This window comes from Cavia porcellus, unplaced genomic scaffold (genome assembly GCF_034190915.1).
Source record: "Cavia porcellus strain 051 isolate PalLab524CR breed Dunkin Hartley unplaced genomic scaffold, mCavPor4.1 scaffold_21, whole genome shotgun sequence".
In the NCBI taxonomy this organism is placed as follows: Eukaryota; Metazoa; Chordata; class Mammalia; order Rodentia; family Caviidae; genus Cavia; species Cavia porcellus.
In genome coordinates this window covers 57,871,435-57,885,329 of record NW_026947504.1, presented here as the reverse complement: position 1 = coordinate 57,885,329, position 13,895 = coordinate 57,871,435, and the positions used below count along the sequence as shown (strand labels likewise).

Here is a 13,895-nt window from a genome sequence, read left to right as displayed (position 1 = left end):
AAGAGCGAGAGACGTTCCATCAGTGATGGGATGCTTGGTGATGCCCTGGGCTCAATCTCCAGTGTGTAATCAATCATCAATCCATCAAAATATAAAAATAACAAAAATTAAACTTAAAAATTAGTTTCATGGATATTTTTAAATAAAACGCCTGATTATATTAATACATTGTATTTCTCACTTCTCTATGAGTTATTACATAATTTAAATGATATAATGAATGTGCTTCAATAAACCAAAAAACTTGTTATTGCCACTGATCTCCAGTAAATCAATATTAAGATATTGATTTATTGGAGCCAAAATTAAGATTTTAAAATCAAATACTACAACCTTAAAGATTTTCCTATGTCCATCCCAGTATCAAAATCTGTATCACTGTCTGTATTTTTTAATTAAATGAAAATTTTGAATTTATGAGAGTATAACAAGATGAGATGACATTTTATTGGAAACCATTAACAATGAGCACTGAAAAAAAAAAAAAAAAAAACAATCCTCCTCAGAGAGCCACTACTCAGGGGAAATTAGCAAGTGGTATACTGTTAAGACCACAAGGATACTCTGGCAAGCCTCACTTTGATTTTTTTTTTATCGGTACTGGGGATTGAACTCACGACCACACACTTGCAAGGCAGGCGCTTATACCGCTGAGCTAAATCCCCAGCCCCGTCACTTTGATATTTTTTAATGGAAGAAAATGTCTAAGACCTGATTGTCAGATTCACAGATGAAGTAAACTTGAGAAGATAAAATCAAGTGTCAAAAGATTTTGACAGGACCCAATGATAGCCAAAAGATTTTTTGAAAAAGGTAATAAGGAGAAATGTAAAAAAATAGTACTCTTTGTGATACCCAAATGCGCAGAATGAGTACTGAATTTGTGTATTCATTCTGAGCTGTAACTCTACAGAAGAATGTCTGGAGAATTTTGTTCAAATTGGGCGTCACATTTTAAGATAAATATTAACTAAACAATTTGAACAAAAAATGAAAACCATAAAGTTTGGAATCCTCAAGTTGAAGACTGATACAGGAGATAAGACAGATCACGTGAACAGGGGACAGATGTGCCAGCGAAGGTGCGGCCAGGAGAGCTCTTGTCAATCTCAGGGCTGCACAGGGAAGAAGAGTAAGCCGCGGCTCCAGAGCCAGATTCTTCTTCCATCTAGTGAAACGCTGAATGTAAAGTTGCTTTTAAACCGAACCTCAAACACTATACAAACGCCTGAAGTTGTTAGTGTCAACATTACCATACACAGAATCTGACAGTATCTCTAATTGGTAACTTGAAATTTAAGAGAAAAAAACGCTCAAAATAATAACTTTTCTAACAATTACAGCCAACTGTTAAGAATGGAATGTACTGGAATGTATTGAAACTCAGTGTCCAAACACCTGAGGGGCATCTGTAAGAGTTCAGGGGTACGTCTTTACCGAGCTGGATGCTGGCCATACGAGATCTGCTGATTTTGAAGTCTGATTTTGAAGTCTAAGAGTTTTAAGTACAATTAAGGAATATTCTCTCAAAGTTAATGTACTTAGCAGCAATGACAGTAACACTACTAATAATACATACAGCATTACAAGCCAGATGCTACGCTAGGTATCCCACATACAGAGTTTGTCTTGACTTGTACTAACTCCAGTGAAATTGGTATATTATTATTATTTTATAGAAGAGAAAACCAGAGAGGCTAACTGCCCAACTTTATATAGAGTGAAAGGGACAGCAAACATAATGAATTCTCAAATGCAAACATTTCTGATATAATTATGTTGACTTTTCTCAAGTATCATTTATATTATCTTCATATCTTCATTTGTATTTTAACTTCTTTATTTCATTCCAGTAAATTAGAAACTTTTTGCTTATGTAATACAAAATATTAAAAATGTAAATTCATCTTAAATGAAAAGCTGTAAGGTAGGCAGTAGTCTGAGCAATTTTACATTTTCATAAAAATAATTTTGTTAAAGAAAAGGGTTGTAGCTGTGATTGAAAGCTTAATTTAGAGACAAGGATCATGAGTCTAGAAGGTCGGTCAGTGAAACCTAGAGGACTCCTGAGTAGTTCAAAGGCCAGATTTTCGATATGGGGGGCCAGTGGCAATTCTTAAGGGAATCTGAGGTCTGAAATAGCCTAAAATTGGATGATATAGGTGTTTCTCCTCTTCCCACCAGAAAACTAAGGTTTTTAATTATCTTTGTCTTGTAGACCTTCATTCTCTCTAGAATACATGTTAAGAGAAGGATGTGAGGGTATCTGAGTACAGTTTAAATAATTGGTTAGCATTATTATTTTAGAATTCATGAATATAAGCTTTAACTTACAAATAGCCACTTCAAAAATAAAAATATAAAAAGTTTAAATCAAAATGGCTAACCTTCTGAAAACTGGACATAAAATTACATTTTATTCAGTTCCAAAGTAAGGTTATCAGTGTTCTTACCAGTTAATGATTCTCTTGAATCTTCTTTAGATTCATCCGTTTCCGTACTATCATAATCAGTGCCGATCACTGTCTGCTCTTCCATAACTTTAATAGAAAAATATACTTGGGTAAGTGAAAATAAAATCCATCCATATTAAGACATGCTTAAGACAGCGAAACTAAAACGTTTATCAAGTTTTTTTTCCTTTTTTTTTTTTAACACAAGGTGTCACTATGCAGTTCACACTGGCTTTGAGCTCAGCCTGGTCTTGAACTCACAACCATCTTTCTGCCTCAGCCTTCCCAGGGCTGGATTACAGGCACACACCACCACATCCAGCTTCAAAAGAAGTTTTACATTCACAAACACTATTTAATAATAAATTTGAGGGTCATGTCTGGAAGTACCAAAGATTATAAATTAAATAAAGTTGTTAAAATTATATATGTATGTTTATATTATATATATTTATTTATAATATGTAAATATCAGAATAAAAGTGTATTATACCAGAATGAACATTACTTACCCATGTTAAAATTAATTTTTAGTTTACTAAAATTCTAGGAAGTATGGAAATTACATTAATATAGAAATTAAAATATACAGAGCAATTTTGTGCATTCTCAAAAAAAAGCTCTTACAAAATTAATGTTAAAAATATTTTCTGTATTTTCAAAATAGTTTTCAGGTTAAGGATTCAACAGCTTCAATTAAGTAAAAAACATTTAAAACTTTAGAAATTTGGCCTAAATGACTTTTCTTTGTAAGGTAAATATAGAAATGTTTATAACCTTAATTTATTTCTGAATGTAGCTATTTTTTCTGGAGGGTGGTATTAAGGACTGAACCCAAGGCCTCCTCACTGAGCTACAATCCTGGTCCTTTTTTCTGTTACGAGACAGGGTTTCATTTGGTCACTAAGATGTCTAGCCTAGCCTAAAGCTTCTGATTCTCCTGCCTCAGCCTCCCAGAGTGCTGGTATTATACACACGCACTACCACCCCCGACTCTATTTCTGAGACTTTATATTATGTGCCATTAATATGTTGATCTTTACTACTAAAATAATAAATAGGACTAAGTTCTTTTTAGTGCATTTATCTTCCTCTCTTGTGTCTTAAATGTCCTTTTCAGCATGTCCAAGCTGATTATTATGAAAACTCTATTACACTTGGACTAGGAAAGCTGCCAACTTCTTCCAAAGCTAATTTGCTTGATGTATACCTTTTCCAGCTTCTTCAATGACTTGCCTCACTGCTTTCTTTAAACTGTTTGCTCGTAACATTATTTCCCTTGGTTTGACGCCTTTCTGGGAGGAAGGTTTTGTAATGTCTTCTGTAAGCTGGTCCTTGCTTTCCCCCAAGGATTCTTCACTTGAAGATTCCACAGCATCTTCTTCTAGGATGACAGCCCCAACACCCGGGAGCGGGGGAGTAGCCTGGAAATCTGTGTGCACAGCTTGCAGCAGTTGTTCAAGTTTCTCATTTAAGACCGAACACTGAGAAACAAAACAAACAAAAAAATGAGAATGAGCAACAAACTCTAACAGAAGAAACATCAACAGACAAAATACAAGTAGTTTTTATGTAAGGTGTGTTAAAGGTTCCATCACGAAAGAGAAAAAAATCATTACTATGCAACTGGTTATTATCTCTTATTTTGTAAATGTTTTGGCTTGAGAAATACTGATTTTAAAATTTAGTGGAGGTGGAAAATGGTAATTTAAATCAGTGGGTTTTGATTTAAAAGGAAGATGACTATATTGTTTACTATAAATTATTCACCTAAAACAATTTATACTTTAGACCTGCAAAGTGAGGATTTTATAATTTGAAAAACACAAACTAGCACAATTCTTATGTAAACTTATTGGTTTATGCTTCCAGAATTATGCAAACCTCATTTCATAGATTAAAATCCTTATAACCTTTGTACAGCTATTTTTCCTTAAAAGAACACAACAAATAATTTAAAATAAAGCACACAAAAATATATTATACCAAATAACCCTCCTTTTAAAAAGGTGACTCACCTACGGCCCCGTTTAGTCTTAATTATCAAGCTGGCCTTGAAAGCCCTGATTTGCAAAGAAGTGAATCGTGCCTACAGGATTATTAGCTCAAATAACAAGGAAAATGCACAGGAATAAGGAGAGGGGAGAAGTGGAAAGAAAAAGCAAGCCCTTGGCCCACGTTTCTTTCTACTTTTCTCGTTATACTAGGAGGGAAGAAACAATTAGGACTGAAGCTGTCAGTGCTACTCCTAATAGATCTTCTATCTCCACACAACTTCCAGTCTTTTTTCCTTTCTTTTGTTTGTCTTGGTGACACAGCCTAAGACGAAGTTACAGGGCAAAAGCAAGAGTAGAAACAAAAACACGACTAATGGAGGATTTCTGTTTTCTGAAACTCTCCAGAGGAAGAACACTTCCAATGTCTGTTTATTTCCACCTTCTTTTTCTTTCCAGTCCAACCATCTACTGCATGAATTTGGGGAAGTAAAATTTCCTGCAAACCCAAGATACCCAGGCCTTTTATAAGAAGGCCCTCCCATGAGCTTATGAAAGTAAAGACAGTGGCTTTTAATTAAGCTACTCTTATTTTAGCATTAGAAAGCTCACGAAGTTGTTAAAGAAAAAGGCAGAGCAAGAAATATAACTCTGCAAAAGACCAAAGACCAAGAACCCAGGGGGCCATGCTGGTAGGAAACTGGACTGGCCAGAGATCACCTGGACATGGGCACTGGCAGCTGGACAGCACTCTCCCCTGCAGTCCTGGTGCCTGCAACCTCCTTCCAGATGCCAGTCACTGGAGAGGGGTTGTGAGTTATAAAACATGGTCTGTCCCATGTTTTAACAAGGTGATCTCAGCATGGTTGTTTTTCTACATTTTATTAGATAGCCACAAATGAGAATATATTTTTTAAAATTCTTACATGTATTTCATAAGCAATGTTTTGCTTGATTTACAATGCTTTGGCAGAGCAACTATCTAACCAGTGTGGCTTTAAAGCACAATCTGACGTTAACACTGTCAGTAAACTTTTGTGCCCTGAAGTGTCCGCCTTACTTTGGTAGCCACAGCTTCTGCTACAACGGCGTTTTCCAATGTTTTATCATATGTTTTCTCTACCTTGGAAACGAAGTCCTTTATGGTTTCACACAGTATCCTGGGAGAAAGAAAATTAAAACTGGTTTGTTTACTGTGATTTATAAACATTTACAAGTATGTACAAATGGAGAGCCAGTCAAAATATCTAGATCATTAAAAAATCAATTCTTTCATCTGTAGCCTATGTCCCAGAAAAATTCAATACACTGTATGTAAGAAATGGCTATATGAATAAACCTTGCTTTTAAGGTTATAACAAGCCCTTCTGAAATATTTTAAGCCTTAAGTGTATTTTTCAGTCCCTTTAAAAATAATGTATCACGTCTCACAGTTTATACATTTGTATATCTGAAACTATAGCGCTGACCAGGCAGCCTTAGATTCTTCACTGTCAATCTACTGTCCGTCATACATTTATATTGATAACGTGCTCTTCCTGAAGAGGAACACAGTTGTGTACTATGTTGCAAACCAATCTGCCACTTGAACCGAGTTATATTCTCTGTAAATCTACTCATTTTCTTCCTCCTAAAACAACTAATACAGTAATATACAAGGCTAATTTAATTCAGGGCTCATTAGTGTCAGTGATATATGGTTTACTTGTTTGGTTTTTTAAAATTACATTTGGTTTCTTTGCAGAAGAATTACACCGAAAGACAAAATAACCTGGAACATTAACAAGATCCATCTTTCAAAGGTCTTTGGAGCTGGCGATGATGAGTTTAAAACCACCAACAGAATGGTATAGGATTTGTTTGTATACAGCAAGATTTTATGCTGTTTATTTTAAAAGTACAATATTGCGGTCTACCATTTTTATAGATTAAAAAATATGAAGAAAAGAAAAAATTTGTGGCAGTTTTTTTTCTATTAAATTCACAATTTCTCTCATAGGTGAGTGCCATTCTGATATGCTTCCAAATACTTACATATTACGATATTGAGCCTTTTGGTAGATATAGAACACACATATACTGCATATATTTACATGTATGCTAAACTTTCACACCTGTCATACAGGAAGTAAAAACCATCATTCCTAACAATGTTTATTTGCTGTTTTTTGGCAGCTATTTCTGCATTGGCTTGGACAAAGGTAATGTCCCCTACCCTTGAACTTGATAATTTTTAATCAATCAGTTAATTAATTATTTTTCTGGTGCTAGGGATTGAACAAGCTAGGCTGGTGTTCCATCCCTGATCTACATCCCTGGCCCTCTATGTTGGCTTTTTAACCTCAAACATCTGCAAAGAATGTAGCTCACCATTCACTAGAAAAACAGTCAGGTACATCAAGATTTTTCTTCTTTGTTGATAAATGACGCTTTTATGGAATTTCTCAAACTATTAAGCCAGATTATTGTGAAATGTCTTCTAGGACTTCACTGAAAATTTCTCTACATGTCCTATTTCTAGAGAAAGGAGACAAGTACTCCCATCTTTTTATGTAACTCCAAAACAGAAGCCTGTCTTGCTATTACAGTAACTTGGCCTACTTTCCTCTTGGGTTGGTGAAACTGCACATGCCACAATATTATCATCACCACTACTTCGGTTGGTATTTACTCCTAGGGACAGGAATCATGCTGCCCATCAGCCTAAGGGTGAAAGGGACAGCAGAAGTATCCTTCCTCAACCTGGGCCACATGGCTGAGGGAGACAGAGGCGAAAAAGGAACAGATTCTGTGAACCTGGTGCCACGAGAGCTGATAAATGGAAATATGGTGAACATGAATATGCTTGGCACATAAATTGTGAAGAATCAGTAGAATTGCTCAAAGCTCTGCAGGATGGTCCATTAAGCTAAATATTTCAAAAGGAATATAGGATATAAATATACTAAAATATAAATATTCTAGAAAGTGAATTAACTTTTATTGTACCTAAATACTGAAGGCAGTACCTAAATACTGAATATTGTACCTAATACTGAATATTGTACCTAAATACTGAAAAATAAAAATGATACATATACTCAAAAAATAGCATGATTTTAAAGTGGTGCCAACTGGAAACTTGCAAAGGACAGAATAATAATTTTAGGATGTATTTACACAGTAACACAATACAGGCTCTGTACGTACAATTTTCTATTTTACATTAAGGCTTCTATAATACATTAAGACTTCTAGAAAACACTTAAGAATCAAATTCAAGTAGAACATAATGTTAAGAACAGTAAGTAGGGGCTGGGGATTTGGCTCAGTGGCACAAGCACCTGCACGGCAAGCACAAGGTCATGAGTTCAATCCCTGGTACCAAAAAAACAAAAAACAAAAACAAAGAACATTAAGTAAAATAAATCAGATATACAAGATTAAATATTGCATGGTATACATGAGAAACTCAAGGTATAAGTAAATTAAAAAACACAACAGAAGATAATAGGAAACTAGGAAATAGATCTTTTACAAAAGGGAATCAAGAATCAGAGGGACAAGTCAGAGAGGAGGGAAGGGTATTTAAAAAGATTAAGATGAGTTATGTACCTGCAACAACTCCTCATGATGAATATAATTATGTACTTCACTAATAAACTTAAAAATTTAAAACATGTACTAATAAAAATACAAATTTAAAGGGTAGCACACAGATTTTCACATAAGAGCAAAAAACTTTTAATCCCTAATTATATCCTCAATGTTAAAACTTTGGATACTTTCAAAATTTTACTCAATTTTGTTCTTGTCCTTCACAGTTAAATAATCAACTGTGTGCACCAAATATTCAGGGAATCTAATAATATACTGTATTTATACTTGATTACCATCACTTCAATTATATTTATGAGACAGTTTTCTCTTACAACTAGTATTAATATCTTTACTATTTTCCATTAATTTTTTTAAAAATAGGGGAAAGAACAAAAAAAATACTTTATTAAGTATGACCATGATGGCTTCACAGAATCAGAGTGGCTGTGAGGATGATCTTATGAAGACCTGAAAAACCCATTTTTTAAATCTAATTAAGAAGTTCAAATTAGGAATTAGAAGTACTAATGCATAATATAGTCTCTTTGATATCTATGTGCATGAAGAAAGATGTTTTTAATAATCATGTTTTTTATTTCATCTATTCAAACCTAATTTAGATTTGCCTAAATTACCTCTAAAGATGATTCCAGGGCCATTTAGCTCAGTGGCATAAGTGCCTAAACTTAGATACTTTATGAGTTCTTCTATGTGTGGTATTTTTTCTAATCATTGAGTAGCACCCTTACGAATTGGAGATTGTATATATATCATACCACAATAAGATCTTTTTTAAGCAGAAGGAAACAAGATACACATTTAAAGTGCTAGTCATGAGTTCAATGCCTGGTACCAAAAAAAAAAAAAAAGAAGATTCCAAATCTAAATTCTATTTTATCATGCCAGTTATCCCATCTTCTGGAAGTTTTATATACAAACATTACATTTATTTTAAAAGCTAAGGATGAGTTGAGTTAGTACCAAAAAATCCAAAGTAACACATACTATTAGAACTAATAAAGTTTAAAACTATTGCTTAAAGTGGGGTGTGTGTACACGTTGGTGTATGTGTGTGTGTGTGTGTGTGTGTGTGCATGTGTTGAGAGTATGACTAAATAAAAAGAGTCATTTAAATTATAGGTATCGGGACTTATTAAAATAGTTGTGTTCTCCCTTTTATAAATAAGTGGTCTCTATCATTGTTAATTAGAACTTTGATGACAATGCTACAGTACTGAACTGATTAAAATCCCCAAAAGTCAAAGAATAGTACTTGAAGTTAACCCACATTAACTACACTAGTTAATCTAAATATTAACTATGTTTAAGGAACAGATTTCCTGTTAGTATTTCAACACTTTTAAAATAGCAAAAATCAATTATAGTTACTGGGAATTGTTATTTTATGAAAATAAAAATCAAAATATATAAGAAAGTTAATATTCTTTAATACTGTAGTCTTTAAAAAATGAATAGCATTAACAAAAGAAAGGAACAGTTTATTTTATATTTTATCTAAGTGGTGGTTACATAGATGAGTTCTTCTATGCGTGGTATTTTTTCTAATCATTGAGTAGCGCCGTTATGATTTGGATATTGTATATAAATCATACCACAATAAGAACTTTTTTAGCGGAAAGAAACAACATGCACATTTAAAGCTTAAAGACCTATAAACCAAATGCAATATATGAACCTTGTTTGGACTTTAATTTGAATAAATCAAAAATAAAAATATCTTTGAGATAACTGAGAGAAGTGGGAAAAGAATTGTGTAATATTTGGGGGGAAGGTACTGGAGATCAAACTCACAACCTTGCACTTGCCAGGCAGGTGCTGTGCTGCTGAGCTATATCTCCAGCCAAGAACTGAGTAAGATTGACTGTAGTAGAAAATTGTGAGGCAGAAGGATCACCATGAGTTCAAGGCCTGTACTACAAAGAGAGACACCTGCCTCAAAAAATAAAAGCTAATTCTATTTCCAAAAGATTTTACATAAACACACACGCACATTTGAAAATGTGGTAAAATCATTTCGTAGATTTGTCTAGATTTAGCAAAATAGAGTGAAAATAGATGGGAAAATGTTGGTAAATACTAAAGCTGAGAACAGTATGGTGAGAAGTTATTATACCAGTTTCTCTACTTTTATCTGCTTGAAAATGTCGTAAAATACATTAAAAATATATTACTGGTACAAAGGTATTGTTTTCTGACCTCTCCTTTGTCTTTTAAGCTCTTCAGACCAATCCCTGTCTGATTCTAATACGGGGCTGCCATGAAAGGACAGCAGCAAGCCTACGATCGCACAGTGACAAGAGGGGACCAGGCTGGGAACAGAATTACTCAAAGCAAGAGAGATGGTTGAAGAGAAACTCGAATGCAGAGCTAAGACCAGAGGTGAGAAAAGCAGCAGACCAAGATCATACACACAAAACATGGAAGTCTAGTTGGATAAAGGAGATAATGCCACCATGAGTTTCATGCAGCAATCTGTAATTATATTCTCTGTATTTATTATGTATTTAATTCTAATAGCTCCATGAAAGAAAAATAATAGACATTCTCTCATTTATACATTGGTAAAAATACACACAGGCCATAAAGCTGGCAAATGGGTGTCAACAAGACCTAGACTGCCTTAGTTTCTAAACTGTTCTCTAAATACTTCAAGAAATCTACAAGGGCTTATTATAAATTTGATTTAGAAATACAGCAAGTAATACTTGAAATACTCAAACAATCGTGAGAAATATTGAGACAAATAATATTAACATTTTCTTTAGAATTTACTAGTTGTTATATATATCTTGCATTAAATAATCTGCCACATTATTTAACTGATCTTACAACATCAGAAGACAATATCCTTACAATTATGTAACCAAAATTTAAAAAAAATTGGAAATAGCATCAAATACGACTGCAGTTGTCATCTAGAAACTTATTAATTTTTCATAAGTGGCTTTAATTTTATCCAGCTTATTAATAATTAACAAAATAGATTGTTAATCTTTTAATATTACGATCTTGTGCAAGATTTTATTTACAAAAGGCTTCCACTACTAAGAATGCCAGACTGCACAGCTATTAAGAATCACGCCAGGTACAGCTGTCATTGCATATCTATATTAAAGCAACTGAGGAAGTCGAGGCAGGAGGATCAGAAATTCCTAGCAAGCCTGACAACTCAGTGAGATCTGATTTCAAAATTTAAAAAGGGTCAGGCATGGTAGTGTACACTAACCTCACCAACAGAAGGCTGAGGCAGGAGGATAGCCGTAAGTTCAAGGCCTGCTTGGGCTACATAATGAATTCAAGGCCAGCTGAACTACATAGCCAAGACCCTATTTCAGTGAATGAATGAATGAATGAATGAATGAATGAATGAATGAACAAATAAAAAAATATAGGGGTGCAGGTTAATGCTTAGTGCATGTAACCCTCAGTACCCAAAGAAATAAAAACAAAATGAAACAAGGTTAAAAATGGTAAGTGAGTCAAGGGTTGGCAGCTGTCATAATGATACTGTCTGCAGTTGTCCATATTTCATAATATGAATTCCATTTGATTAAAGACGTAAAACATACACAAGGCAGTGATCAAACATATTGAACACAAGAAGGTGAATCCGGCTTTGCTAATATTCAGCCTTTGTAGATGGTAGGATAAAATATTCACTACAGTTGATTAAACAAAGAATAATTATTTTATAACATACTATACTTTTTAAAATCTCTTTCTACTCTCCTTTTTCAGCAATGTCCTCTAAACATTGAGACGATGCGGGAGGTGGGCACGTCAAATGCGTTCAGAGACAAGGTAAGGAACAGAGATGAGCTAAATAACAGATGTGAGGATTGGGATGGGGAGGAAGACTGTAGGGGTGCTGAGCCTGGAACAAACTGGAAATCTGTGCATTTCACTGTATAGCATACAATTCATTAAACAACACAGGTCAGCTGGCATGGGTCACTGCCTGCTGGACAGTGCAGCCCATCTCTGCCTGCACCAACCACTGTGTTTCTCTTGCCTGGAGCCAGATTTCCTTTTCCTACTGGTCAATGCTGTTTCCTGTGGCTGGAAAGAATACCATCAAAAGCAATTACCATGATCCATATGCAACCAATTCCATAAGCAACTTCACAGATATTTCTTGAAAATAAAAATCAAAAGGAATTAATAAAGAAGCCGCTTTCCTTCTGTTTTTACCATTTTACTACTCATCTTGACTTAAAGACTCTACAACTCACTTGGCAGATGATAGGACCACCGCATGTTCATCAGAATTGAGGATTTTTGAAAGATGAGTTGTAACTGAGTCTTCATAAATCGTCATCTGAAAAAGAAAAATATCTACACTGTGTTATCATTTTTGATATTTATAGACTCAGTTATTACTTGCTTCAGAAATGGAACCATTCATGACACACATAAACAGAACAATAGCTATAATAAAAAAGTCATTAAGCAAAATGGATAAATATTTCCTGTCTGTGAAAGACTCATTTTCAAGAACACTTTTTATTTTTAGAGAAATCCATAAGAGTTAAATGTCTAGTAGTTTAAAATACTATTAAAAATAAATATAATAAAAATTCAATTAAAAATGTGCAAAAGAACTTAAGAGATTCCAATAGAATATCCTAATGACTCATAAATGGATGAAAAGATATTCAACCTCATCAGCCACTTGGCAAATGGAAACGAAACCACCACGTAGTACACTGTGTATCCACCAGGATGAAAACAGCAAAAACATGGAAAAGGCTATGTGTTAGCAAGATCGTGGAGCTACAGGATCCTCACACATTGCTGAGGGGAGTGCAGATTGACACAAACACTCTACAGAACTATCTGATAGTAAAGCCTATTAAAGCTGAACATGCATAGCTGGGTGTGGCAACGCATGCCTATAATCTTAGTGCTCTAAGAGGCTGAAGCAAAAGGACTTAAATTTGAGCCCAGTCCGAGGATCTCAGAAAATCTCTGTCTCAAAATAAAAAATGAAAAGCTCCCCAGATTTTGCACTGATGTTGGTTCAATCCCTAGTATCAAAAAAAAAAAAAAAACCATAAAAGCAAAAATTTAAAAAGCTGATCATATGTATAATTCCATAGGACACAAAAACTATAAGTGCTTGTATTTGCCCAAAAGAAATGTAGATGTGTGTTCATCAAGACATATACTAGAATAGCCACACAGCATTCACTCGATATTGCAATAGAATATTATAGGACAATGAGAAGAAATAACTCACAACTACACCATGACATAGATGAACCTGATAAACATGTTGAGTAAAACAATCTAGGGGCCAAAGGATACATACAATATGACTTTATAAAATACAAAATGAGACACAGATAACATATGTTGTTAATGGTAGTTATTATGGGCTGGAGGAGAGAGGTAGTGGTGACTCAAAGGGGATTTGGGTTACTTGAATGTTGACCTGAGATCTGTTTAGTTTGTGCAAATGTATCAACCTATACATCTATCATCTGCACACTTTTTTGTATGCACATTTATATTTCAATTAGTTTTTCAAAAGTAGGCATACGCTATATGTAATCATAAATCATGTGATAAATATTCCTCTTAATAAAAAATGTCAACCCTATATCGCCTTTTTCTACGCTACACTAACTTTTTTTTTTTTTTGTCTTTTTCCTTTTTATCAGTACCGGGGATCAAACTCACAACTGCCTGCTTACAAGGCAGGTGCTTATGCTGCTGAGCTAAATCCTCAGCCCCAATTCTACACAAACTTTAACCTCCTGTTGAAAGAGCACACTTTCCTAATATGGCAAGATATGAACAACATTTAAACAGCCTCATATAGAGAAACATCAAATGTTTGCCTCAT

The 13,895-nt window shown here is 34.2% G+C and overlaps 1 protein-coding gene across 10 annotated transcripts in view; it reads right to left on the bottom strand.

Annotated features, from left to right (window-relative positions):
• The window catches only part of Dgkh (diacylglycerol kinase eta), a 173,880-nt gene that overhangs the window by 42,127 nt on the left and 117,858 nt on the right, over nucleotides 1–13,895 (bottom strand). For all 10 annotated transcript variants that reach the window (XR_010041809.1, XM_063232725.1, XM_063232723.1 and 7 more), the window contains 4 exons: nucleotides 12,280–12,365; nucleotides 5,508–5,607; nucleotides 3,664–3,937; nucleotides 2,454–2,540 (listed from right to left, as the gene is read on the bottom strand). Coding sequence is in view for 9 of the 10 variants with exons in the window: in XM_063232725.1 (XP_063088795.1) it covers nucleotides 2,454–2,540; nucleotides 3,664–3,937; nucleotides 5,508–5,607; nucleotides 12,280–12,365 (547 nt within the window). In the remaining variant the exon portion in view is untranslated. The remainder of the gene's footprint in view (nucleotides 1–2,453; nucleotides 2,541–3,663; nucleotides 3,938–5,507; nucleotides 5,608–12,279; nucleotides 12,366–13,895) is intronic.